Source organism: Elephantulus edwardii, unplaced genomic scaffold (genome assembly GCF_000299155.1).
Source record: "Elephantulus edwardii isolate Elephantulus edwardi_28Jun2011 unplaced genomic scaffold, EleEdw1.0 scaffold00006, whole genome shotgun sequence".
In the NCBI taxonomy this organism is placed as follows: Eukaryota; Metazoa; Chordata; class Mammalia; order Macroscelidea; family Macroscelididae; genus Elephantulus; species Elephantulus edwardii.
In genome coordinates, this window is record NW_006399756.1 from 11,130,309 (window position 1) to 11,154,369 (window position 24,061).

Consider the following 24,061-nt stretch of genomic DNA (forward strand, 5'->3'; position numbering starts at 1 on the left):
ATAAGCCTTTTATTTTAAGAACCACCTTCCCTCTGTAACTTGATTTGTGCCACTGTTAGAACCTCTACTGGGAATATTATTGCTTTTAATTTTTGACTCATGTACTTTTAACTTGTTAGTTAAATTTGTATCTTCTAGGCTGCAATAGTTCCATGATGCATCTTCAAGAATATGAACATGTATGGCTAAGCACAATTGATAACAGTGCATCTAAATTCCAAAATCAATCTCCACAATAGTCTGTCTACGTGTTTCCTATTGCCAAAGGGGCCCTTTAGAGTAGTAAGAGATCACCCGGAAACCTACAGCGTTCCTTTTCACCAGCAGTAGCTAAAAGAATACGCAGTCCCTTTTTCCTTATGAATCAGGGTGAAATCTCTCTCAGGAAGGAGTGATAGGGAATGGCAAAGGACACACTGACAAAGGAGATTCATCAGAACTGGTTTTGACAAGCACTGTGGCAATAAGCAATTAAAACAGGCTTTCAAGGAATATTCAACCTGAATCCTTCTGATCATATGAAGATTTTTGAAAGTATTTCTTTGAGTTTATTATGTTTAATTTGTTTTATTTGTTTATGTATAAAGGATGCTCATCGAGATGATAACAATTATGATAAAGACAAAAGGGGGGAAATATGGGAAGCCAATACTAAATATTTGTAATAAACTGAATGATATTAAGAAAAAGGATTGTAGTTTTCAATATGTATTGAAGCTCAACATCAAGAAGACAAAAATTCTCACCACTGTGCCAATTGGCAGCACCACAATAGATAGAGAAGAAACTGAGATTGTTAACAATTACACATGGTCAGCTCCACAATCAACACTCTCAGAACTAGTAGCCAGGAAATCAAAAGACATACTGGGAAAATCTGCTCTCTGGTACCTCTCCAGGGTACTGAGAAGCAATGATGTCTGTCTAGAGACTAAAGTGTCCCTGATTCAGACCATGGCCTTTGCAATTACTTGTTATGCATTGGAGAGCTGGACAGTGACTAAGGATGACAGAAAAAGAATTGATGCCTTTGATTTGTGGTGCTGGAGAAGTCTTGAACATACCATGGACCACCAAGAAAACAAATGGGTCTGTCTTAGGGTGAAACCACATTTCTCCATGAAGGCTAGGATTTTGAAGCTTTGTCTCACATACTTTGGGAACATGGCCAGGAGGGACTAGTCCTTGGAGAAAGACATCATGCTCAGAAGGGTGGAGGGACAGCTCAGGTGAGGAAGAGCCCAGAAGAGACGGAGTGATACAGTAACTGGGGTAATGTGGGTAGGTGTGTTAGATTCCATGAAACTGGCTCAGGACAGGGCAGGCTTCAGAGCTGTTATGCATAGGGTTGCTATGAGTCGGAGGCAACTCAACAGCACATAACAACTACAACAATTCACAATAGCAAAGAGATGGAAGCAACCCAAGTGCCCATCAACAAACGAATGGATAGAAAAACTATGGTATAGTCACACAATGGAATATTATGCAATATTGAAAAGCAATGAACTCATAAAGCATTACATAACCTAGGGGATCCCGGAGGACATTATGCTTAGTAAAATACCTCAATCACTAAAGGATAAATACTGCATAACACTGTTATTATAAAATAGGACAGATATGGGAGGGTTGGTGAGATGATGGGAAAAGAGTGGGTAGATAATGAATACTGAATTAGATGAAGGGAAGAACAATCCAAAAGGAATATGTTGTTGTCGAATGCTTTTGAGTCGAGAATGACTCATAACAACCTCATGAACAAAAGGCCTGAGACCCCTCTACAATGAGTGACATTTATCAAAGTGTGTATAACAATCTGAGACAAGGGGAGGGTTGGGGGGAGGGGAGAGGGGAATAAAATGTGCAACAATGAAAATAAATTACAATAAAACATATACGATGTTAACAAAAATTTAGTGATTTTAATAAACATACAGAGTTGCTCAACCATCGCGGTCCTCACCTGTTTTTAATAAGCTGAGCTGTCGGTCACTCAAATGACCTGCTTATCTCACCGTGTAACTGTACGCAGGCAACTAGAGCTATTTCAAAACAGAAGCAAGACCTAGAAGGCTCGCCCCAGAAACCTGCCGAGCTGCCGCCACGCTGCTCCTGCTCTCTCTGCAGTGCCCTTGAGAACAGGTGTGCCTACTAAACCCTGTAATGACAACTCCTCACAAGAACGGAAGAAACAGTTTATGTCATTAGGGTCATGTCAAGAAAAAGCTTCCACAGACAGAGGACCAAGATCACCCTTCTTGAATCACATGCACAGAGTGTTGTATCCTTTTAATGACTGAGGCATTTTCATCACATCAAAAGCAGAAGACAAAGGAGCGGATGCCAAGTGCTATTTCAATGAATGAGATCTATTTAAGGGAACTCTGTCTGGGATCATTCAGTACTATGAGTAGCACACAATTAATTCCTAAACAAAGCGTCTCTTTTGCCAAATTCATCAAGATTCCTGACAATTTGCTCTTCAAACGGTTTCTGAGCCTTTGAGGGGGATACAGACCTTTGCTAACGAATGTTTTAGCTTTTTCTATCCAGAAACAGAGCTTATCTTCTTCTCAGTCTTCTTAAGCTTCAAGAGTTTTTGTGACTCATTTAAAATCTCCAGCCGAAAGCAATCTTTTCATGGGTATCTGGGTAAAGATAAGACTGTGCTCCAGATATTGAGCATGAAGAAATAAAGGGAAGAAAGCACATCAGTTACAGGGAAACTCTCACATTCCCAACTGCGACTGCTTTTCCAAACCCACACACACACATACATGCATAAATGGAAGAGAGAGCGCGTGCGCGCGCGCGCGCACACACACACACACACACACACACACACACGCCCTGTCTAAATGATCTCTACTCATTGGTGTTGGAGAAAATCACTGCACATCCCATGGATGGCCAAGAGAATGAATAAATATGTTTTGGAGAGGGTGCAGCCAGAGTGCTCTTTGGAGGGAAGAATGATGAGGCTTCACCTCACCTAACTTTGTACATGTTCCTAGGAGGTGCTACTTCTTGGAGACGGACATATGTTGGGACAGACGAAGGGTCGGCAAAGAAGAGGAAGACTCTCAACCAGGTGGACTGACACGGTGACTGCTGCAATGGGCTCCTGGTGTCAGGAAGTATGGGAATGGCGCAGGATAGAGTAGGGTTTAGATCTTTTGTTCATAGGGTCACTATGAGTCATGCTCGATTCAATGGCACCTAACAACAACAACAACATTTTCCAGGCCTCAAATCAGACGTCACTTTTTCGGGAATGCCCTCCAGCTCTCCACCCCGATCTGGTCAGGCTCCCCTCCCCTGTGATATACTCCACTGCACCCCATCCTTTTCTTCAGAAAAGCTCAGGCCTGTGAGGAGAGAATATCTATCTCCTGCATCCAGTTCGACATCCCTGAAACCTCAAATTGTGTTGTCCTACATTTCCCAGCACTGGGTATGGACATGGCACTCATCCGTAAGTATTGATTAAATTAGCACACAGCTGTGGACCATTTTTGAACAGCTCCTGCTGTGGGACACAGGCCACTGCGATGAGCAAAAACCACATATTCTCTGTCTTGTTAGGGAGTTTATCCTTCAGGGGGTCAAGGCAGACAGAAGAAAGAGACTAACGTCAGTGTGTAATTACATCGTCATGAGAACATAACTACAACTCTGTTCTTCCTCTCGGACATGAGAGCCAATCAGAAAGATGGCTTTCATCTAGCATTAGGCTGCTTCTCTTTTGACAGGAGCCCTGGTGGTACAATGGTTATAGTGCTAGGACGCCAACTGAAAGGTGAGCAGTTTGAACTCACCAGCTGTGCCACGGAAGACAAGCACTGGCAACTTGTTTCCATGAAGTTTAGCCTTAGATCCAGGAAGTTAGTGGGGGAAATGTTGTTATATTGTGAAGCAAAATGTACATAAATTATTATAACTGTATATAAATTATTGAGTGAAAAACTGATTTGCTCTATAAATTTTTACCCAAATAATAACAGCAGAAGAAAAGAAAAATTAAAAAGGTGTTGTTGTTTTTGTTGTTATGTGCTGTCGAGTCGCCTGCGACTCATCGTGACCCTATGTAGAACAGCCCTAAACTCTGCCCTGTCCTGTGCCAATCTCACCATCTCCGACACATCTGCCCCCATTACTACCACAGTCACTGAATCAATCCACCTCATAGAGGTCTTCCTCTCCTGTGCTGTCCCTCCACCCTCTCAAGCATGACGTCCCTCTCCAAGGATTGGTCCCTCCTTGCAACACGTCCAAACTAATTAAAAAAGTAGGGGTTGGAAATCCTTTGGGGCAGTTCAACTCTGTCCTCTGGGGTCCTTCTGAGTCAGAATCAACACGCAACAACAGATCTCTTTGTCACATTGCACATCCCTTCTACTTCCTGTTTCTCAAACTAATTAAATCCCAGCTGAGCAAACCCGGGCAGACACAGTGTGGATGCTGGGGACAAGCTGCATTCCACAACATTATGTAACTCCCGTCCTCTTGCCTGCTCATGCCTGACGAGAGACCTTGTGGCCCACAGAAGGGCGCTCGGGTCTGAAGAGATTTGTTCTAAGCACCAAGAATAATAAACCTATCTTTTGGCAGAGAGCCTGCTGAAAGGAAAGGTGATTATCAACAAAGACACCACAACCATAAAATACTTAAAATTCTTCTGTCATACATTCTGTAAGTGGGGCACATGATTATGAGACACAACCTTCCCTAGAGCACAGGGAGTCGTGCTGCAACCCAAGGGCCACCTGTCCCTCCGGTGGTTCGAATCCACCAGCAGCTCCACGGGAAAAAGATGGGCAATTTCCTCCTGTGTGATCTACAGCCAGCTATGGGTCAGTTCTAACTCAACAACAATGAGGGAAAGAGAAAGAATGTCACTACTCTTTTATCACTAAAGTCATTACTGTATATAGATTCCTACCAGGGTGTCTTTTTGTGATGGGTCAGTTGCCCCATCCCACCCCCAAAACTTACTGTCACACTGTCCATTCCAATTCCGTTATCCTGTTCAGGAAAGAGGAAAACTGTCCCACAGCATTTCTTTTTCTTCTCTTTTTTAATTTTTTATTGTGATCTGAGCAATTTTTTTTCCCTAATATGGACACAGTTCCCACAGGGTCACAACACTCTTCCTTGATCGCTCTGTGATGCTTGTTCCCAGCATCTTTCTCATTTCTCCTTTGATGCCTTTGACCTTGGCTCCACAGGGATTCCAAGTCTGTAAATCTTTATGGGAGCAGACTGCACACCTGTCTTCTGTGGAGTCACTGGGGAAGATTCCAACTGTGAATCTTTTGGCTGGCCACTGCACTCTTTAATCACTGTGCCACAGGACGCCTTAATATGACAATTTCAGCAACTATCAACATTATTGAAACAAAATCTTAAGTTTAATATTTTTTCAAAATTGTAAACTAGTACACAACAACACTGTTAGAAACATTCATCCCTTCAAAGTAATTGTATTCTGGGGCAAACCTGGATTTATATAAAGAAATTCAATTCATAATCAGAAAAGTAACAGTATTTTCCATGAATTAGAAAAATTATTTGGTATTCATAAAAATATTTTTGTTTGGAGATTTCCATGTTCTCCATGTGATACTTTATTCATTCTGTAAATAATCATGAGTTTGATAATTCTGCATGCACATATATATCTCTCAAGGGTCATTAAAACAGCCATTTAACCCTAAAAGAAAAAAGAATTATAAACTAAACATAAATAATTCTCTAACAGAGTATCAGACTCCTCTGAGGACCATTCAAATGAAGAGGAAGTAACAGTCATCATCACCCCAACACTAGAATTGTGCTAGACCCTGCACATGAACTTCAGTGCATCTTGACAATAAGTGGATTCACTCGCTCACTCTGTGGAGTTGGAACTGATTCTTTGCTGACCCTTGAGTTGGTTTTCAGAGACTGTAACTCTCCCGGGGGAATGCTGCCTGTCTTTCTCCCACAGAGCAGCTGGTGGATACAAACCATCTGCCTTTCAGCTGACAGTGTAAGCCTCCAGTGCTCCCTACGTAACGGTGTTAAAGGGCATCATCACGGTGTCACAGACGGGCAACTGAGGCTTAGATGACGTGATGTGACGCAAAGCCGTACAGATACAGACACTGTGTCCTGCGGCACAGATGGCAGTCAAGCAGACAACAGATCCGTAAGTGAACAGTCAGACCAGGGAGGCAGGGACATACTCGGTCCTTTCGACAATGAGCCACACGGGATCAAACGGGCAGCATTTGCCCAGAGAAAATGCTCAGAAGGTAAAAGGCAGAGATGAGAAGGATGAATGCAGAGACTACAGGAGGGGTGCGGGGACACTGTGGGGGTTGGAATCCGTGACATGACAGACTACCCATGCCGGGTTTAATGGAGCAGCTGTTGGCTCTGTAAGCTTTCACTAAAATCACAATAAAAAATTACGGAGGGTGGGAAGGAAAAGAAATACAGATTTAAAGGGAAAAAATGAAGCCATGCATAGTTTCTTAGGATTAGTCCACCATTGGGGTGGGTTTGAACCCACCAGCTGTTCCACCAGAGAGAGACATGGCCGTTAGGTTTGGGTTGGAGTGGGTACATGGTTAGTGGTATCTGGGAAATGGCCTGCTTTCACCGGAAACAAAGGTCAAGAAGCAGGAACTACCTAACAACGCTGGACCAGGGAACATTCTCACAGCCCCGCTTTACAACACCCATTGTCGCAGATGTCAGACTCCTCAGTGCCACGAGCCTGCCACCCTCCCAGAGCTCAGGGTTCATTGGCAGGAACGGTGGCACCCACACCACTGCTAACTGTCAGTCAGTGACATCTGTTAAAATACATCTATGCTCCCATCTCATTAGGCAAGAAGAAGAATTAGTACATTAATATGTTCAGAGGAAGTGGGAGGTGATGGAGAGTGAGAAGAGAAAGCTGCCAAGTGCAGGCATTTCCTTCCTTCATCTTCCTGCCTCCTCCCTCCACCCCCCAAGACTCAGGAATCCAGAGGGTTCTGTGCCTCCTATCCAGCATCCTGAGGGCATCGTCACTTCGTGTGCAAGAGTGCAAACAGAGGGGACAGGGGACAGGTGAGATGGAAGAGAGGAAAGGAAGGAAGGAAGGGAGTCAGATGCTCAAAGGGCACGAAGCTCGGGGCAGAGCGGAGGTGGGCCTGCAGTTAATTCCCTGCCAGGTGAGAGAAAGAAGAGAGGCAGGGCCCAGAAGAGATTTACCTCCACTCCCTCTCTGCCTCCCTCTCAAAGCTGAGAGTCATGTGACAAGGGAGGAAAAAGGTTCAGAGATTCAGAGTGAAAAATGGAGAGATCTTCTCACGTCTTATTTTCTTTCCCCAACCCACCCAGTCTCCTTCCCATTCTCCCTCTTCTGCTGTTATGTGGTGTCAGGTTGGCTGTGACTCATGGTGACCCCCATTGTCAGGGAGCTATTCCATAGGATTTTCTGAAAGGCACAGTGGTTGCGAAGTGTTGGCCTGCTAACCAAAAGACTGGCAGTTCAAATCCAGGAGCTGCCCTGTGAGAGAAAGATAAAGCAGTTAACTCTGCCACTGGAAAGCTTCACAGCCTTGGAAGATCCTAAGAGGCAATTCAACTCCATCTGATAGGGACCCTATGGGTGGGAATCAATATGACAGCAGTGAGCTAGTTTGGGTTTTTAATAGGTTTTGGTTTGTTTGGGTTTGGTTTGTTTTTTTTTCCTTCCTATAAGGAGAGCAGAAGGGCTGTGTGTTCAACCCAAGAATCATGGGACAATATACACTGTGGCTGTTTAAGCCCATTAACTTTTGGGGTAGCTTACAGCAGTGGTCCAGTCCCTGGTGAGCTGTGCTCACTCTAAAGCCCTGTGTCTCTGGTGCTTTCAATCGACTGGCATTAGAGCTTCCTTGGGAGAAAGACCAGCAATTTCCTCCAATTACTATTTACATAAGCCTCAAGCCTATAATTAGGAACCAAATCCACAGCTGTGAATCTGACTTTTGTTTGTAAAATATAACAGTAAATAAAAGAAACAGATATTGAGTAATTTATATTTCAAGGCTTGAAATAGATCTGGACTCTAGGACTTTCGACCAATTTCAAGTGATTGCTTCAGTGCTCCAATATGTGAACAAACTGGAAGAGAAAGAACACAAAGACTTCAGAAACAGCATTTAAATAAAACAAAATGTGTTTTAACTCTGAACAAGTGGCTGTGAAATTATCTGCTCAGCATGTGAGTAAATTAAAAAGATATGTATTTAACAATGTGGAAAATATATAGTCACTGATCTATTTGTGTGGAAATTGTCGAATGGGAAGCTAGCTGCTGTGTAAGCTGTTACCAAAACCACAATAAAATCTTACAAACTTTTTTAAAACCCCAAAACTTATGATTGTGCAATACAAAGATGAATATTGATGAAAAGCATGGATTTTAGTCAATAACAATGTATTAATATTGCTTCATCAGTTTTAACAAATAGAGGAAATTGCAGAAAACGAGGAGGAGAAAAGGGGTGCAGGGAACTCTTTACACTTTATGCCCAATTCTTCTGTAAAACTAGGTTTCTCCAGGGAGCTCCGGGAGCACAGTTACTAGGGAGCCACCCTGCTGACCCAAAGGCCCCACCTTTCTGTCCGTTCAAATCAACCCCTGACTCTCAAAACCCACTGCCCCGAGTGAGATGGGCATTCTCCCCTGTGCACCTTACAGCCTTGGGTACTGCTAGGGGGTCAGTGTAGTAAGGAACTTGAAAGCTTTCTGAAAAATAGTGTATTAAAAATAAAAAGGTAAATAATGTGGAAAAATAAGGACTAAAGAAGTTGATCAGTAGTAAATACACTCACATATGTATGTAAATGTTGATGGGTAGAAGTAATTACTAATTGTTAAGGAAATAATTAGCATGGTTAAACAACGTCTAAATGCTATGCAGGGACCTTCTCTTCAAAAATCTACTGAAGCCAGGAAGTACTGCAATGTTTGCAAGAGTATTACAATAGCAAAAAAACTGGAAACAATTCAATTACCTATACAGGAGAAATGATCAATTACTCCATTCATACAATGAAACACTGTACAGTCACAAAAATAAAGAGTCACATATATCACCGTATCTTCTTGTTAGGTGTCACTGAGTGCAACTCTTAGTGAACCCTACATACAACAGATCTGATGAACCCTGTCCTATCCCAACAATCTCTAACAAACACACTCAAGCCCATTGCTACAGTCCCTATGTCAATACACCTGATCAAAGGTCTTCCTCTCTTTCACCATTCCTCCACCTTCCCAAGCATGATGTCCCTCTTTAAGAAAGAGCCTGTCCTACAAATATGGCCTAAGTTTTAAAGATTTACAGCTTTGGAAACCCTATGGTGCAGCTCCACAGACTCTGGAGAGACTCCGGGAAAGGACCAACTTTATCAGCTTTTTATTTTTTTTTTTATTTTTTATTAAGTTTTGTGTGCGTGTACCGTCAAATCAGATCTGACTGGTACAGGAGGAGATTGCCCCTCCTTCCCCGGCAGAGCATCTGGTGGATTCGAACCGTGTACCTCTGGGATTGTAGTTGCAGCTTCTTGCCACTAGGCCACCAGAGCTCCCCTCAACTTTATCATCTTTATCTCCAAGGAGCAGAGCTGCACTTTCTCCAATACATATCTTTTTTTTTTTTGGCAGTCCATAGGATATCTAGCATTCTTCTCCTACATTATAGTTCAAAGGCGTCAGTTCTTCTTCTCTCATTCTTATTCGCAATCCAGCTTTCAGATACACAGCAAGTAACTGAAAAGACCATCACCTGAATCAGGTGCACCTTAGTCCTCAAACTGACATCATTGCTCTCCAAGAAGTTGGAGCATATAAAAAAATAATAAGTTGGATCATATGGTTTATATATGAACATATATAAACTTCAAAAATATAAAGTTTAATGGATGGGAGTGCAACAATGAATGAATGAAAACCCAAAATCTCTGTAAATGTTCATTAAAATTAATAAAATTTAATAATTAAAAAAAAACAAAACACAAATCTTAACAGCACACTGCTCAGGGATATATTAAGTAAGAAAAAAACAGTACTAAAAATCTAGAGAATAATAAAGAGAAAATTCAAAGTAGCAGGTCCTCCTGAAGGGAAAAGAGCAGTAGCTGGAAGTGGAGAAAGTGGCCCAAGAGCTCCAGAAACCGTGTCGTGCTCCACTCTTCATCTGGAGGACAGCACGTGTGTGCTTCTCTCCTAATAACTATCAACTGTCTGGCTGTCATTGTCAGCTGTTTACAGCGGTAAAATAGTTCTTAATTTTAAAAACCATCCAAAGAATCTAGCACAGTAAATGACAATGTCCACAGCAATATGTGTTTTCTAATATATCAAAATCAACCTGGCTCCCAAATGCTCGATGATTTCACTTTGAAAGAATCAAAAGGACATAGCCCAGAGGTAGCTATTGTCCCAATCACACAGCAGTAACGGCGAAGTCTCCCACAGTGCGTAACTCACATTAAAACCGATAGCAAGGGAAATACAATATTTAAATGGAGTGCATAAAAAGACTTAATTCAGTGCTTTCTGTTAGGTTTTTTCCATAGTCACTTATTTAACATCTATTATATCTCTCACTGACAAAATTGCCTCTGAGAAGGAACTCTGGTGGGGGAGTGGTTAAAAGCACTTGACTACTAATGGAAAGGTCAGTGGTTCTCACCCAGCAGCCACTCCACAGCAGAAAGATGTGGCAGTCTGCCACATAAAGATTTACAGCTTTGGAAACCCTATGGGCCATTCCACAGGCCTTGCACCAATCTGCCTGCCCTGGAAAGACTCCGGGAAAGGACCACTGCATACTAGGAGACCCAGACTCCTCCCCACCACAGATGACTGACTATATGAGAGACGGGCACCTGATCCAGAGCCAGCCATTCCATGTCTGCCTCTTGGCTGCTCTCCTCATCCTTACGTCTGCTATCCTCTCCTTTTAAAACATCTCATAGTACCTACAGGAACCAAATAATCAGACATGTATTTTAACGATTACTCACCACTGCCTGTCTCGTCTAAATTGCATTAAGTTCCGTAAGAATGGATGGGGATGGGTCCTTTTTGCTCAATCATGCTCTATCAGCACAGTCCTTGACATACCGTAGGCATTTAATAAAGATTTTTTCAAATAAAAGAAAGGATTATGCCATTATGCCTCCTTTTCTGTAAATTTTTTATTTCATGAAACTGAAACTTAAGTGGAAATGTACCCATTTCAGGCAGACCCAAAGCTAAGGCAAAGTAATCAAAGACATAACAGAATCTACAGTAATCTTCAAGGAGAAAAATCTTATAGAATGCCAAACTTTACAAGTTTAAGGTATTTTTAGAAACATACCTGAATGAAGCTGAATTTTCCCAATAACACCTTCCACTAATCCCAAACAAATGGGATTCCAAGCCAGAAGTAGATCGGTGGCTAAAATAAAAAATAAAAAAAGCAGTCATCAGACAATATTATTAAAACAGTATCTTTAACAGTACTAGATTTAAAATTTATCATGGCCCTGATAAAGCAGTATGAACATCCAGAATGGAACCTATGACCATCTAAGTATTTGTGGAAAAGCATTACATCTACAGCCTGAATAATACTCCCCATACAGGGCAATTTTGGGAAGGGATGTTCTGAAAGTATTCCCAGACTTGGGGAGGGGCAGAGCTGCAGAGAACTCTAAAAGAGGCAGAAGCTGGCTCAGGGCAAGAGGGCGCCGGGGATGAGTCACCTGCAGTCACCCAGGCAGAGCCAGTCCTCGACTCATAAACAAGAGCTAGGCACTGCTCTGCAGATGCTCAGGTCCCAGACACGGTAACACACAAGCAGAGACACACTGAAGACACTGTTCTGTCTGTGACTTCCGGTCCCTAAATTAGAGCATCATGCTTGGAAAAGTTGAGGGGCAGTAAGTAATGGGAAGTCCCTCAACAGGAGGGACTACCATAGTAACTGTAACAATGGGGATAAGCAGAGGAAGAAGACACGGTCATACAGAGCGTCACCGTGTGTCAAAGCTACTTCAGCAGCACCTATCAACAACAAAATTCATCATGTGCCGGAAAGGAGCCCTGGTGGCTAACAGCCGTACCACTGCTGTGGAGTGTTGCTGACTCACAGTGATCCTTTTTCAGACTTCTAAAGCTGAAATCTTTGTAGGAGAAGACTGCCCATCTTTCTCCAGCCGCTAGTAGATTTGAACAGCCAACGTTTCAGTTAGGAGCCCAATGTGCTGTATGCTTTGCCAGCAGGGCTCCTCTTCTTATTCATATTCTCTAACAAGTTTTTTTTATTCCTTATTGATACCCAGTTTTCATTTTTATGCAAATATAACATTTTTTATTAATCTTTATGCTTCAAACATTACTCCTTACCCAACGTATTCAATTACTCACTGCCTCTGAGCAGGAACTGACACATCGCTGACCTTCCACTGGGTTTCTGAGGCTGGAAATCACACAGGAGACTGCCCATCTTTCACCCGCAAAGCAGCTGGCCGATTTGACCCTTCAGGCTAGCAGCACAACTACCTATAGATTATACCACTAGAGTTGCCTCAATAGGATTAAGAATTTGCTAATTTTCCTATGTGGTTAAGAAGCTGCACTGCAATCCCGAAGGCATGCAGTTCGGATCTACCAGAAGCTCTGTAGAAGGAGGGACAATCTCCTCCCATGCAAATCACTGCCCTTGAAAACCCACTGCAAGGTCAGCAATGGGTCATTTCAGACTCGATGGCACACTAAATACATACATACATATTTACTTATTTCTACATGTCATGACGTTGACTACAACTCATAGCAAGCCTAGCACAAGAGATCTGCACCTTGTCCCCCCACTTTTGCCATCTCAGACACTCGAGTCCACTGTCACAGTCACTGTGTCCATGCATCTTGTTGAGGGCTTTCCTATTTCCCTGGCCCTCCATCTTCCCCAGCATGATGTCTTTTTCTAAAGACTGGGCCCTCTTGACAACAAATCCAAAATATGTGAGATGGAGCTTCACTACTCTTGCTTCAAAGGAGTACTTCCTCCAAGACAGACTTGTTTGTTCCGTAGGCAGCCCATCAGATATGCACTAGGGAGCGCTCCAGATGCGCTTTCTCCAAGACAAAACTGTTTGTTCTTTTCACTGGCCATGGGATGTTCAGTACGCTTTTCCAACACCACAGCCCAAAGGCATCAATTCTGTTATTCACTGCCCAGTTCTCAGATGCATAGTAAGTGATCAGAAAGAACATGGCCAGAGTCAGATGCACCTTAGTCCTCAAACTGACATCATTACTCCTCAATAATTTGGAGAGGTCCTTCACTACAGACTTTCCCAGTACAATATGTTTCCTAATTTCCTGATTACTGGTACCAAGAGTGTTGACTATGGATCAAAGTAAGATGAAGTTGCTGACAGCTTCACTCTTTTCTCAATTTATCATGATTGTTGTCTATCAGTCTAGTGATAAGAATTTTTGTTTTCTTGATGTTGAGTTGCAATCTATGCTGAAGACTGTATTTTTTTTTATCTTCTGCAACAAGTGCTTCAAGTCCTCCTCACTTTCTGCAAGCAAAGTTGTGTCACCTGCATAATGCAGGTTATTGATGAGTCTTCCTCCAATCTTGATGCCACTTTCTTCTTCTACAGTCCAGTTTTTCAAATAATTTACTGAGCATATGGAATGAATAATCACGCAAAGAGAATACAACCCTGACACACTCCCGTTTTAATATGAAACTATTTAGTGTTATAGTATTAGTGATAGAGCCCAGATTAGAAGTTAGTAAAAATGAAGAAAAATAATAGCAAACACTCTTGAATAAGTAAAACATGGAATGTATGTAGCTTTAATGTTGAAAAACGAGAAATTGGGAAAAATTAAGTAGAATTCATGAACATCAATAAGTATAAGCTTCATCTTGCTTGGATCCACAATTAACACCCTTGGTACCAGCAGTCAGGAAATAAGGAGACACAATGCATCTACAGTTAAGGACCTCTCCAAGTTATTGAAGAGTAATGATGTTAGTTTGAGGACTATGGTGCATCTGACTCAGGCCATAGTTTTTCCAATCACTTGCTATGCATCTAAGAGCCAGACAACGAATAAGCATGACAGAAGAAGAAATGACACCTGTGAGCTGTGGTGTCGGAGAAGAGTATGGAACATCCCATGGACGGCCAAGAGAACAAACAAATATGTCTTGGAGAGGATGCAGCCAGAGTGCTCTGTGGAGAAAACAATGGTTTGGGCATGGTGCTAGGAGGGCCATGATGCTGAGAAGGGTGGAGGGTCAACAAAGGAGAGGAAGACCCTCAACCAGGTGGACTGACACAGTGACTGCCACAACGAGCTCTTGTGTGTTGGGAGGTGTGAAGATGGACCAGAATATAACAGGGTTCAGATCTTCTGTTCATAGAGTCTCTATGAGTCAGACTCAACAGCTCCTAACAACAACGTGAACACTGACGTTCTAGGCAATAGTGAGATGAGACAGGCTAACTTTGGCCACTTTGAATCAGATAATCACATGGTTGTTGTTGTTGTTGTTGGTGAACACTGACGTTCTAGGCAATAGTGAGATGAGACAGGCTAACTTTGGCCACTTTGAATCAGATAATCACATGGTGGTTGTTGTTGTTGTTGTTGTTTGATGCTGTTGAGTCGTAGATGACTCATACCGACCCTATGAACGAACGGCCTGAGCACTGTTCGTACATAGAGTTTCCGGAGGCAAGCTATTTCGTAAGTGGATGCCGCTCTTGCTTCCAGAATCACATGGTAATATGTGAAAAACACAGTAAGAATGGTGTTGCATTCATAGTCAAAAAGTCAATTTCAAGTTCTATTCTGAAATACAATGTTATCAGTGATAGTATGCATATAAGAAAGACCTATTAATATGACTATTATTCAAATAATTCAACTATTATTCAAATGAATCTCCTAAAATTTTTACCAAAACTTGCAGTCCAAAACTGACAGAACATTCAATCAAGATGTGTTCATAATAATTGGTGACTGCAATGTAAACGTTGGAAACAATAAAGAAGGAATAGCGACAGAAATGAGGCTGGAAATAGGATGACTGAATTTTGTATTTTCAATGACTTAGTCATTGAAAATACTGTTTTTAAAAAACACAAATGGAGACTTTACACATGGACCTCACCTGATGGGCTGAATGGGAATCAGATTGATTACATCTATGAAAGGAATCGCTGGAGAAGCTTAGTATCAGCAGTCAAAACTAGACCACAGGTGGCCTGTGGGTCAGACCACCAATTTACAAGTTCACATTGTGGCTAAAGAAAATTAAAACAAGCCCACAAGAACCAAAATATGATCTTGAATCTATTTTTTTTTAAAGACCCCAGGAATTGATGGATATCAGTTGACTTGTTTTTCAATTAACAAGTGCGGCTGTTTTGGAATGATCTTCAGCAGTATTTGGCTTGGATGTGATATTAATTATATTGTTCCATAGCTTCCACATTCATTTGGACCACCTTTCTTGGAAATGAACCAGACATTTGTCCTCCAAATTTCCTGGTATAGACTGGTGAGTGCATCCAAGGCTGCACCTGTTAACTGAAACAAGGCAACAGGTATTCCATAGATTCATGGGGCCTTATTTAGAACAATCAAGTGTCAGCTGATTTCATTAACAATCAGCAGTGGGCTGGAAGCCTCTTGTTTAAGCAATCAGGACCTGGTGCGTGGGCCTTAGTATTTAAGTTTGTTGGGTCCTGCCAGAGAGTGACTATCCGGCTTAGGGTCGTTGGTTTCTGGATTCCTTTTTATTTACTTGAAAGCTGGGTGTAAACAGTCTGGGTGTTTTTTATTTTGTTAACAATCAAGTGTCAATTGACTGGCCCTTTCTAATTTTGTTAACAATCGGCTGTGGGCTAGACGCCTCTTGTTTAAGCATAAGCAATCAGGACCCAGTAGGCGGGCCTTTGTATTTAAAAGTCAAATGAGTTTGGAAACATTATGTTGAGTGAAATAAGTCAGACACCAAGGGACGAGTATTTCACTTCTAGGAAAAGACTTCATCACCCTGAAGTGGAAGCTGACTCTCCATTGGCTCTCCAAGGCTATAAATCGCACAGAAGAAGACTGCCCATCTTTCTTCCCTGGAGCAATTTCTTCCCTGGATTCAAACCCCCAGGGAGGTATATACAGTTCTGGATTAGCAGTACAGCTCCTTATAGACTAGGCCAGCAATGCTCCCTAAGAAACAACTAGAATAGATAAATAAATGCATGGCAACGAAAGCTGATGAGAGTGCCTTGGAAAGGTGAGAATCGAGAGTTATTGCTTAAGCAGGGTACTGAGTTTTGTTAAGGTGATGAAAAATATCTGGAAGTGGACAGTTATGGTAGCACAGGTTGGTGAATGTAATGTACATGTAAAAATGGCTAAAATGGCAACTTTTTGGTTCTATATCTTTCATCACAATACATTTTTTTTAAAGTAAACTGACCCGTCAAAAAAACCCTAACAAACCCAATAGGGGGAAAGTAAATAGAAGATAAATAACACAGAAATCTCCATTCTTCTGGAGAGGGGAGGATGAGCAGGCAGGAGGGAAGTGTAAGACAAAGAAAGGCAGAAAGTTTGGGTACACAGCAGCTGGGATTGTGAATCATTCATTTGGGATTCATAATTAAGAAAAAAAATTTTCAACTTAATAAAAAACCAACTTGACATTTGCACCCCTGTGTTTATCCCAGCATTATTCACAATAGCAAAGAGATAGAAACAGGTGAGGTGCGGATCAACAACTCAATGGATTAGAAAGCTATGATACATTCACAGAACTGAGTATTACACAGCATTGGGAGGGGGGGAAATGAACTTGTAAAATAGTATACAGCATGGGTGAGTCTGGAAGGCATTAAGTCGAGTGAAATAAATCTCTCAGTCACAAAGGGACAAATACTGCATAAGCCCTTTATAGTAATAATGGGATCAAGGTGGTGGGAGAAGGAATGGGAAAGGAATGAATAATGAACCCAGCACTGGAATGGGTGCAAGGAACAACAATCAAAAGGGCTGGGCGGTTCAAACCAGGTGTGTGGCATTTATAGTTTTACAAGAGGAGCTGGGGGAAGCAGAGGGAAGAAAGTATACATGAACGAATGAATGAATGAGTAAATGAATGAATGAAGCTAATCTCTTTATAATGTTCACTAAAATGGAAAAAAGAGAGAGAAAAGAAAATAGAAAAAAACTAACTTGAAAGGTATTTTCAAGAAAAAATCTTCTTGACATTATACAGGTGACTGAATGTTGCAGTCTAATGACTAATAATCACACTTAATCCTGGTGGTACAGAGAGAAAACCAGTTAAATCATTACAATTGAGATGATGATGGGATGTTGCTGTTGTTGGCGAGGTGGCATCAAGTGATTCTGATTCAGAGTGACCCTGTGCACTGCCCCCTGGTCCCATGATAGGACAGTCCAGGGGAAACAGCTAGATGTAAGCCCAAGATACTGCAGGAGGAAAAAGCAAATTATGATGAAATCAAAGGACAGGCATAAAAGTTAACCTTGGAAAAGAAAGACAGTATTTTTTTCCCTGTGTCTGGAACAAAAGATGAAAGGCTAAATATAGAAACAGCAGAGAAGCAGATGAGCGTGTCGGAACTTTGGCTCAGTAAAAATAGGGGTCAAAGATGTCTCTGAAGTGTGCATGGAAGGACAGCGGAGGACACTGGAGATTGGCAGTGGTGAAAGAAATGCAGAAAGTTACTTTGTGAACATTCTGTGTGTCTTTAAAAGTTTCTATAATGTTTAAACTCTGTTTCCAGTTTTAAAACAGTATCAATCGACTTATCAGAAAACCAGGTTGAGGAGACCATGTGAGTCTGAGTAGAACTGCTCCATGGGTGCTCAGTAAGCAATCACTGTGGAAGCAGATCACCAGGCCTTTCTTCCAACCTGCCTCTGGGGAGACTTGAACAATCCACGTTTGGGTTAGCAGCTGTGGGTCAACTGGTGGCACCATCCAGAGACCATTAATCCATTCCTGGGTCATGAAATCAATTTTGTATCATGAGATCAGCATTAACAACAATGAAATAGAAAATATTTAGTGTAAGGATAAATCATTTCATGAAAATTGTTTTGGTATATACTTTGGCCACATGACCAGGAGGTACCAGTCCTTGGAGAAGGACATCCTGCTTGGAAGGGTGGAGAGACAGTGCAGGAGAGGTAACACCCTGGATGAGATGATTAATACAGTGACTGTGGTAATGGGGGTAGGTGGGTCGGACTCAATGAGACCAGCTCTGGATAGGGCCGGCTTCAGGTTTGCTATGAGTCGCAGGTGACTCAATGGCACACAACAATGATAACAACATACATGGATGTGTTTACTAGGTCATAATGGGGGGAAAATCTTACTTACACATATAGCAAAAACATTTGAAAATTACTTCTGAGGGCTCCTAACACCCCTCTGGATTACACTGATCAACGTCTCTATACACCTGCTATTTCTCGGGCAGGGAGGATCGGGGAGGGTTAACTGCTTGGCATGAGTTAGAGTGATAATCTGGGTGTGTTTTTTTTTATCTCATACTTTGTGTCTTCCCGCCCCCAACCTCCAACCCCCTCGCCGTGTCTTCATGTCCTTCACACTTTGTGAGGTTACGCTGTCAAGCACATACACATTCTGGATGACTCTATCTCCCCAGGGAAGGGTTCTGTTTATTGGGAATGGAGTGTGTGTTACTGCAAATAACGCTCTCTACCTAAGAATGCATTTGGGTGCCATCAATACTGTGAAAGACTACATCGGGCATTAAAAAGGGTGAAAAGGGGCCCTACTAGTCTGATCCAGTTTCTTCAACTCCCCCAGCCTTGAGAACAAAGCCCAGATTCGTGGGACAGGCTGTTAAGCCTGCCTGACCTGGGTCTGTCCATGTTCCTGGCTCCCTGACCTCAGCATCCAGTTCTTTATTTATCTGGACCCACAGTGGTCCTGGAATGCTGTTTCCACCAACTTCTGCCTGCTCTTCATTCCAGACTCAGAGCGAGGGTCACCCGTCTTCTTGGCCCCCTGCCCTGCCTCACCCACCCAGAACTACGCCGTCCTCGTCTGTGGCCCCCTCCAGCCCTGCATATTATTTCTATCACGGCATCTTACTTTCCTTTCACTCATTCGCACTCACTGCCATCAAGTCAGAACTGACTCACAGCAGACCCTCCAACAGGTTTTCAGAGCCTATAAGTCAAGCAGAAGGAGCTTGTCCATCTTTCTCACGTGGTTACTGGTGGATTAGAACTGACTGCCTTTGAGGTGGTGGCACAACTCCCTATCCAGTAGGCCACCAGAGCTCCCTCCATTCCTTTTGTTGCTGTTATGAAATCTGAATTGACTCACAGCTGACCCTCCAAGTTTTCAGAGGCTGTAAATGGCATGGGAGGAGAAAGCCCATTTTCTTCCTGCAGAGCAGCTGGTGGGTTCCGGCCATATACCTTTGTGTTGGCAGCGTTTACCATGAGGCCACCAGAACGCCCTCACCTGTCCTTGAGCACACCTACTCGCTGATGTTCCAGTCTCCCTGACCCAGCAGGAAGCCTGTCAAGGAGAACCTTGGTTAGCTTGGTGTCCCCACCACTCACGGCATTGAGTTGGTTCTGACTCAGACACTCTTCTAGTGAGTTTCTGGCCGTCTTTTGGGGACAAGACTGCTCACCTTTTCCCAGGGAGCAGCTGGTGGATTTGGGTGCTGGCCTCTTGGTTGAGCATCTCAACACTTTACCCTGGACCACCAGAGCACCTTCTACTCAGGTAAAGGGAACTCCTATTAAAATTAGCACAACTTCTCACATTTTGCAATACCCTGTGTCTCCCTATCAAATGTTCTCTACTGTAAAGCTCTGGTATTTGTAGGAATCTTACAGTTAATGCCACCTCCCCATCTGGCCTGGCCAGACCTGAGAGGGCTTTCCTCACAGAATCTTAAAGCTTCTGTCTCCTCTACAGACCTGCTGTGTCTCCACTTCTCTCCATCCCTAAAGCCACTGCCCTTGTCCAGACAAGGCTTTACAGTCTGCATCATCAGAAGGCCTGTGGTCTCCTCAGCGCCTAGGAGGCTCTCTATAGACTGCACTGAAGACTCTAAAAGGTCTGGTACTGGTGGTCTGAGGTATGAGGCAGGGTGTTTTAAGAACAGGGATGAAGAACTAAACAGGGACCCAATTAAGACACTAGACAGTAAATCCAGGAGCCCTCTCTCAAGTAGGAGCCCTAGTGGTATGGTGGTTAAAGTGTTAACCAAAAGGTCAGCTGTTCAAAGCCACTCCAGGAAGGACAGAGACTGACAGTTGGCTTCTGGGATGATATTATGGCCTTGGAAGCGTTACGGGGCAGCTTTAGTTGACCGAAGGGTAACTGAAGGGTTCAGTTTTTCCATTTCCTCCAGACATCTAGGAGCTCGGAAGGTGCAGGCTGGACCGCGCTATGGACTTAACACCAGCCGTTCCAATCCACCAGCAGCTCTGAAGCAGAACGACGGGTAAACTCCTCCCACGTGACTTACGGCCTCTGAAAATTCGCTGAAGGGTCAGCTGTGGGTAGGGAGAGATTCACCCTCTAGCGCTCATCAGAGATCAGACGTCTGAGATTAGACATCAGAACAGCCCTGAGAGGACAGACATGAAAGGGCAGGCCGAATGCCAGACATACAGGTGACAGATTGTGATCACGGTGGCCTGCGGCAGATTCTGGAGGCTAAAAGCAGAGTCCAGGCTTGTGGGCCTGAAGTGGCAGCTGCCTGTGCTTGGAGGGCCAGAGTCCCCGGGGAAGGACCCACACCAGGCTGCAGGGCTGCAGGGCTCTCTGAACTCCACACCCTCCCACTCCAGTTTCCTAAGTTGCAAACAGGAAGGAATTCTATTTAATTTGGAGGATTCTTATGAAGGTTAAATGAGCGGATTATATAAACGTATCTGACCCAGTAACTGGCACACAGCAAACGTTCGATAACCTGAGCTAAAGGCGGAGAACATAGGTGCACCTGAAATTCCAGCGTCCTCCCTCTCCACCATGCCACCAGGGATTTTTATTTTCAGACTCTACATACCCAGCAGCTCACTATTCAGCGGCCACTCAAGCTTCCGACTTTGCTTTAGCACACCTAATTGCTCATTTAGGGAGCTCTGGTGGCCTGGCACCAAGAACCCGCACTGCAGTCCTAAAGGCATGCGGTTTGAATCCACCAGCTGCTCTGCAGAAGGACGCTCGTGTGATTTACTGCCTCTGAAAACCCACTGGAGGGTCAGCATGGGTCAGTTCCTACTCGACAGCACACAGCAACAACACCTGCTAATGTGCCCGTCTTCCCGACTGACCAGGAAGCTCCTTATGAAGAAAATGCAATCAATTCTTCACATGGTGATTGAGTACCGTCAAGCTGTGTGCCGGATGAGCTGTGTTGCTGTGGAGCACAGGCCTCTGGGACAGCAGTGCAGCTCCTCACCATGGGGCCACCAGAGGACCCTTCACAGAGTCAAACTCAGAAAACTCACTGCTACTGCGTGGGCCCGGACCCCCGCTGACCATCAGGTTTCTGAGACGCCGTCTTTCTCTCTCGGTGCAGCACACTCACAGGGGCCTCCCCCAGCAGAACCCCCTCATCTTATGTTGGTGGAGGTGCCACTGAGGTGACAACAACTCACAGTGGCCCTGTGAACAACAGCTACAAACCTTCCCCTATGCAGGCCATCCGCAAGGTCTCTGACATCACCCGCTCTTCCAGTCACAGGGTCACTCTCACTGAGGGTCTTCCCCTTGAACTGAGACGTTGTCTTTGAACTGTGGTGCTGGAGAAGAGTACTGACTATCGCATGGACTGTCAAAAGAACACACACACGTCTTGGACGAAGTGCACTGAGGGTGCTCCTTAGAGACGAGGAAGGTGAAACTTCATCTCATATACTGCAGGCGTGCTGTCAGGAGAGGCCAGTGTGGGGAAAGCCAGCATGCTGGGAAGGGAAGCTTATGCGAGGCTCTAGCTCCTGGAGGCCTGTAAGAATCGAGGATCACAGGCACTTCACAGCAAGATCAGCTCTGCCCTCAGAGCTGTCCTATTTCTTCAGCACAGGAAGGAGAGGTCTGTGTGGCTGACGCAACTCGGAGCCAGGCATCCATCTCTGTCCCAGCAACCAGATTCTGGTCCAAATGGCCAATCAAGTGTGACTGCCAGCTTCCTCTCCTCCTCCCAACCGGGTACGGAGGGAAGGTCGAGGTGGTGGATGGCAAAGGGAGATAAAAACATGCTGGGGGAAATGTGACAGACACTGGTAAACTTCTGTGGATGTCAAATTAAATACCGGGTCCTACGTCCTGGGAAACCACGGGAAGTCTACACATAGAATGTCTTAACTTTTAATCGGCAAGAGGCACCTGATAAAAATGCAAGCTAGCCCATCAGAGGTGTAAACAGACAGAAAAGGAGGAAAATGTAAAAGCCTGATAAATAGAATGTCTGCATTAAAGGTACTAACAGTTTCTAATATAATAATAGAATATATATAAGCTATTTCAACTAATCAAATAAAACCCAACTATGACGTCTTGAAGGACTTCTGAAGTCCTCTCCAGGTTCATTTCATTCTTTGTTTTGTTCTACTATCTGCTTGTGGCCTAGCACGATGCTATCCACAGAGCAGCATGCACTCATTCAACTGTTACCAAATCAAATGACTAAATTCATGAACAAAAGCAAGCATCAAAGAGTGAAGCTGAGAATGGATTTCTCACCAACTGCTTGTTTTCACTGTTTTGTAGCAAGAGTAGCACCGTCAGTTTTCACAGGAAGCCCCCAAGTACAGTGTTTGTCATAAACAGATGATAATGTGATTCTTCACAAGGAAATTCACTCATTGTCATTGAGTTGGAAGCAACCTATCAGGTTTCAGAGGCGATAAATCACACAGGAAGAGACTGCCTACTCTCACAGAGCAGCTGGTGGGTTCAAATTGCCTGCCTTTGGGCTGGCGGTGCAACTCCTTACCCGCGTTTGCTACATACGGTAAAAGTGGAACTGACTCAGCTGACCCTCCAAGTGGGCTTATACGGTAAAAGTGGAACTGACTCAGCTGACCCTCCAAGTGGGCTTGTAAAAGGCGCAAGGGCAACAGGGAGACGGCCATATCCAACTTCCGCTAACTCCACAACAACAACCACAACACAAAATCAACTCCTGGGAGCTCTGGTGGTCTAGTGTGTAAAGACTTGCGCTTCAAACCCAAAGACACAGGGTTCAAGTCCATTAGCTGCTCCTCGGTAGAAAGATGGGTAATCTTCCAGTGTGAGTGGTCAACCATTTAAATTCTTTAAAAAAAAAAAATCAACTCCCATGAGGTCAGACATGTTCCCATGCTCCCGTACCTCTTTCTGCTCATCCCAACACCAATCTTATTTCTCTGCTAGGTCTGTAATCCGTTGCAATAGCTCACAGAGGCCATGAAACCATACTCACAACTATTAGGTTTTCTAGGGAACTGAAAAAGCTGTAATTCAGGTTGGCAAAAAGATACAATTAGTTAGGACAGCCAAATGTGCTCTCAGGAACCTCAGCCTTCAGGCTTACAGCTTTGGGCCAGTGTTAAAAAACTCTTAGTCCTGCCTATTACGGTATCTCTCCCAGTCCTCTAACAGACCTGGGCCAAAGCTCCTCGCTCTGGCTCCATAGCGGAGCAGTGCCACGGTCGGCTCTGTTTCTCAATGGATCTCTAGTTCTCTGTGACAGCTGCTGCTGGTCTCCTGTAGGTCTGGCTAGTGTTAAGAATCTCTGGCCTGCAGGGAGGAGTGATAGGGAATGGCAAAGGATACACTGACAAAGAAGATTGATCAGAACTGGCTTTGACAAGCACTGTGGCATTTGGACAAGAGCGAACTGGGAGGAGGGTAGAGAGAATAGTGCAACAATGAATGAGTGGAAGCCCAAAATCTCTGTAAATGTTTATGAAAATTAATAAAATATAATT

At 43.7% G+C, this 24,061-nt stretch overlaps 1 protein-coding gene across 1 annotated transcript in view; it reads right to left on the reverse strand.

The window, feature by feature from the left end:
• The window catches only part of INPP5F (inositol polyphosphate-5-phosphatase F), a 103,914-nt gene that overhangs the window by 59,414 nt on the left and 20,439 nt on the right, over positions 1-24,061 (reverse strand). Inside the window, exon 2 of the mRNA XM_006879895.1 lies at positions 11,397-11,477. Coding sequence (XP_006879957.1) covers positions 11,397-11,477 — 81 coding nt within the window. The remainder of the gene's footprint in view (positions 1-11,396; positions 11,478-24,061) is intronic.